This window comes from Palaemon carinicauda, chromosome 6, assembly GCF_036898095.1.
Source record: "Palaemon carinicauda isolate YSFRI2023 chromosome 6, ASM3689809v2, whole genome shotgun sequence".
Taxonomy (NCBI): Eukaryota; Metazoa; Arthropoda; class Malacostraca; order Decapoda; family Palaemonidae; genus Palaemon; species Palaemon carinicauda.
This window is the reverse complement of record NC_090730.1, coordinates 111,545,561-111,550,222: the sequence shown is the minus strand read 5'-3', so window position 1 is coordinate 111,550,222 and position 4,662 is coordinate 111,545,561. Positions and strand designations below refer to the sequence as shown.

Here is a 4,662-nt window from a genome sequence, read left to right as displayed (position 1 = left end):
AGGATTGGTTTCAACCTTCTTAGGGAGCTAGAAACCCTAAGAGTACTTCCCTTCTCAAGTCTTTCTATCTCTATCTCGTAATCAACACTCTGTTACCTCCACTACCACAGTCTCTGCCAAGCTAATAATTTCGGTGGATAAATGCATATCTAGCTCGCTGAGCAGCTGCCTATCTTTATAAATAACGTACCTAGCATATAGCAACAACCAACTCAAAGCCCTAAGGAGCTTGATCCACCTGGAATAGTGGTGGATAATTTTATACAAACCTGTTTGTCTGATATCCAACCCAATCCTGTAACTAATTATCTGGTATCCTCTAGTTCCTGTTGGTCTTATCTCACGCTTAACTAATCCTTCCACACCATCTGACATTTGAGCTGGCTTAGTTGACCAGAAACACTTCTCCTTCAACAGAAACTCTGGCCCTTTTCTCCACCTTTCGGACTGCTTGGAACGTGTTGCATCGTCTGTTGGGTTCCACTCAGAGTTAACATACCTCCACTCTTTCTGATCACTGCCTTCCATTATCATAGAAACACGATTTGCCACAAATTTCTGGTATCTGGCTTGATCATCCCTAATATATCGCAAGACGGTTGTTGAGTTGGTCCAATAATAGACCCAATCTACCCTGAAATCTATCAGGGTCAAAATAGTGCTTCCGAGTCTTACGGCCAGTACCGCTGCACTAAGCTCAAGGCGGGGCACTGAAACATAGTTCAATGGTACTACCCTTGCCTTTCCCATGATGAATCTGCAAGATACATTTCCCCACGGATCCGAGACCCGCAAATATGCCACTACTCCTAAAGCCATGATGCTTGCATCTAAGAACAAATGCAACTGTACTAGGGTGGCTGATTCCCATTGAATAACCTTCAGGCTTCTTGGCACACTTATCCTCCTGTCTGGCTCAGCTTCTTTGCCCACGCCTTGATGCAGTCCGTTGTGTCAGACTCCAATTCCATGTCCCAGGCTATCTTTAATCAGCAGAGGTCCTTCATGATGACCCTACCCTCGATTAAAACTGGCACCAATTTACCGAGCAGATCGTAAATCGAGGCTATAGCTGACAACAAATCACGCTTAGTCCTTGGAATTGACACTAGCTCTGCTCAGACACCCAATTCATCATTGGCCAAGTGCCACTGTACTCCAAAAGCCTTTGTCTTATATGACTCTGATCCATTTATAAGCTCTGAGGTGCTCCTATTGTACCACTCCCTTGGGATGGACAACATAACCTCCACACAAGGGCTACTGAACTTCGTCAATGTAAATCCCCCTATTTTTACAGAGCTCAGTAACCTCTAACAAATTGACTAACAGTGCATCTTTGCGATCCTCGTCTCTCAAGCAGTCATCTACTTAAAAGTTGTTGGCAACTGTGAACCATGCTTCCTCTAAAAATTCATTCCCAAGGTCGCTTGCTGTCTGTTTTAGCATGAAGTTTGCAATGCTTGGAGAAGAACAGGCCCCAAACAGGTGGACTGCCATTCTCCACTCTTTGGGTTCCTCTTCAATACTATTTTCCCACCAAAAGAACCTGGGGTAGTCCCGGTGATGCTCTGGTACCTGTACCTGAATAGAACATAGTATTTAAATCTCCTCTTTAGGCAAATAGACCTCCCCTAAACTTACCAACACACCCAGCAAAGAGTTCATCATATCAGGTCCCTGCAATAGTATGTCGTTCAATGATGTACCCTCCACCTTGCTTCACACTCAAATATGACACGGACCTTGTCTGGCTTCTCTGGATGTTGCACACCAAAATGAGGAATATACCACACATTTCCCGGCTGGCTGTGGTCACTTGCTCAGCATAGCCTTTCTGTTGCATCTCTGTCATGAAGGCACTATACTGCTTAGCGTATTTACCATCCTTCACTAGCTTCTTACAAAGGCTGTGCATACGGCGCAATGCGATGTCCCTTGTTTTCTGGCAAGGGTCCATGATTGTCACGCAGAGGCAATGGCACCTCGTAACTTCCTCCTACAGTTCTAACCCCTTTTTATTATCTCTAGAGATTTCCTGTCCTCTGCTGACATTTCCCTTTTGTTAGATGGAACATCATCATACTCGCGATTATAACTTTCAACTTTCATGTGGTCTAACTCAAGACGCTTGCTTGTCACTTGGATGCTATTGAGATGCTCTTGACACCCTTTGTCCTTTGCTCCACATACTACCCAACCCAATAACGTTCGTATGGCATGTGGTTCATGGAGGCATGTTGAGTTGATAACTTCCCTTGGCTCGAGCAAGTGAGGAACATTGTTCCCAATTAATAAACGCACCTCAGCATCTACATCTGGGGTGTAAATCTCTCGTAAGTGTGCCCAGTATTCCAGATCAACAGCCCTGACCACATCACACTCATCAATTGGTATGCAAGAGGCACTTGACACCGGAGGGAGTGTATTGCATGTCTTGCCCTCATAGTCCAATACTGACAATCCTGAGACTAGGCTGCATGCAACTTCCCCTATTCCATTGATGGTTTCAACACTCACCTTAACGTCTTGCCTCTCAGTGCAGCCTAGGGTCTGCATTAAAGCTTCCGAGAAAAAGCATGTGGAACTCACATTGTCCAAGAATGCCTTTGCCAAAACCTCTCTTCCTTCCCTTGACCTAATCTTTATTGGCACAACTGACATCCCTGTACCAATGCTACCCCCTCTAACTGCTCTGAACATAGCAATTTTGTCATGTGTACCTTTCTCCTTAACCACTAAGGCCCTATTTGAGCACTCAGATCCTACCACTTCTACTTCCTGGACCACTTCTACTTCCTGTCGTCGATGCAATAGAGTGGGATGAATTCCATTACATATGTTATAACTTTTCCTGTTTCGGCAATACTGAGACCTATGACCACTTCTCAGACAGCCAAAACAGAGCCCCAAGTCCCTTATGGCTCCCAGTTTTTCCTCGGGTCCTATTTGAGATATTTGGTGGCATTCATCCTCCATATGGGGTCCTGTACACACCAACATGAAAGTGGGGCAGTTTTGTTACATGAAACTTTCCTAGCCTTAGTTAAACACTCAGCCTTGCTTGGTGCTGTTCCTTCTCCTAACCGAGGGGTGTCATCCCCTCTGCCCTTCTGAAATAGGTGGCTCCCAAATAAAGGATTTTTCAAGACCCTAGCCTCCCCTTCAATAAAACTAACCAAATCATCAAAAAATACAGTCCTCTTTTTCTCACTAATAATCTTATCAGCATCTCTATACCATCAATCCCGCACACTAAAGGGAAACTTGCTAAGGATTATCCTCTTTGTTTTTGGATTTTGTAATTCAGCGATCCCATAAGGACGCACGAAATTGCATTTCTGCAGGTTTTAAGTGCCACCAAGTACTCGTCATACTCTTCCGCGTTGTTTTTCCTTATATCTTTCCATTTAATGATCTTATCCACAAACGCGGTGGCTATTTGTTCAAGGTTACCATATCGCTCCTCCAGCAACTTCCTTGCTGCTTATAGCCCTCTGAAGCTTCTAAGTGGAGGCAAGCTGCCACTATCTCATTTGGTCTGCCTGTCGTGTATAAATCCAGATACCTCAGCCTTTCCTTATCATTCGTCAACAGGCTACTAAAGACATCACCAAATGAGCAAATGAATCTAAAATAATTTGTATGATCCATATCAAACTTAGCTATATCCTGCTTGGGCATCAAGCTTTTAAGGCTGCAAGAGATTAATACCTGCATGACTTCCTTATTGCTCAAGTCCCCTTGGTCATTCCCGCCCGAGCTACAGTATCCACCTAACCTAATCTCGGGTGCTTCTGTATTCAAATGCATGGCTGTCTCACTCCCACTTACATCAGGGTTTCTAGGGATGTGAGTTATTTTTCATTCATTTTCCTCAAAATCTTGTAAAACCTTCTCCTTTGCCTCCACTCCAGCTAACTCTGCCTCTGAACTGAGGTTCTCCCTCTTAGATCTTAGCGCTGCTTCCTCTTGCTCTATGACCTGTATCTCCTTCATCATCAGTAATTTTGCTGACATCCTGGCTCTAGAACCGGCTAATAATACACGCCTGCTCCCAGTATAACTGGCGTATGACCATTGAGATCTCCCTGAAGCAATAGATTGCATACCAATGAGTGATGCACTATCCCCCAAATTTAAATGTCCTTCCTCTTCCATGGGCTCCTCAGTGCACTCGCCTACCTTGTGGCCCTGATTAACTCCACTATCCTGCCTAACCTTAAGTCCCTGCAAAACTCCTGTACCTCTACGCCATACTTCTCTAGGGCTTCACTTAGACGCTGGCAATTCAGACTTGTTCCCTCCTTTTATGAGGCCTCTGGCTTCCAATTCCTCTCTCAATTGCGCAACCTTATTGGTCTCCATTTTCCTAGACTCCGGTCCGGCCCTCCCTATGAGCTAACAAAATTCCCTAGTTGAATCGTAGCTGACCTAACTAATGAGTGGCCAAGAACCTGCACTACTTAATGAAGACCACTACCAGTACCTATGTTGCGACTTCATAAAGATCCTCTGAGCCTAGAGAGCAATCCCTAAATGTATCACACACACACACACACACATATATATATATATATATATATATATATATATATATATATATATATATATATATATATTTAAGAGTAGTAGGTTGGCCAGGGCACCAGCCGCCCGTTG

General features: G+C 44.3%; 2 protein-coding genes across 2 annotated transcripts; both read right to left on the bottom strand.

Annotated features, from left to right (window-relative positions):
- Window positions 1-81: 81 nt before the first annotated feature.
- On the bottom strand, window positions 82-819 carry LOC137643196 (uncharacterized). Its single transcript, XM_068376046.1, has one exon. The coding sequence runs from the start codon at window positions 817-819 to the stop codon at window positions 82-84; it is 738 nt and encodes a 245-aa protein (XP_068232147.1).
- Window positions 820-2,007: 1,188 nt separating this feature from the next.
- LOC137643195 (uncharacterized) lies at window positions 2,008-2,979 on the bottom strand. The gene has a single exon (XM_068376045.1). The coding sequence runs from the start codon at window positions 2,977-2,979 to the stop codon at window positions 2,008-2,010; it is 972 nt and encodes a 323-aa protein (XP_068232146.1).
- Window positions 2,980-4,662: the final 1,683 nt, after the last annotated feature.

Excerpts from the sequence above, each read along its gene's own strand:
- LOC137643196 (XM_068376046.1), bottom strand. The coding sequence starts at position 819 with ATGGCTTTAGGAGTAGTGGCATATTTGCGGGTCTCGGATCCGTGGGGA.
- LOC137643195 (XM_068376045.1), bottom strand. The coding sequence starts at position 2,979 with ATGGAGGATGAATGCCACCAAATATCTCAAATAGGACCCGAGGAAAAA.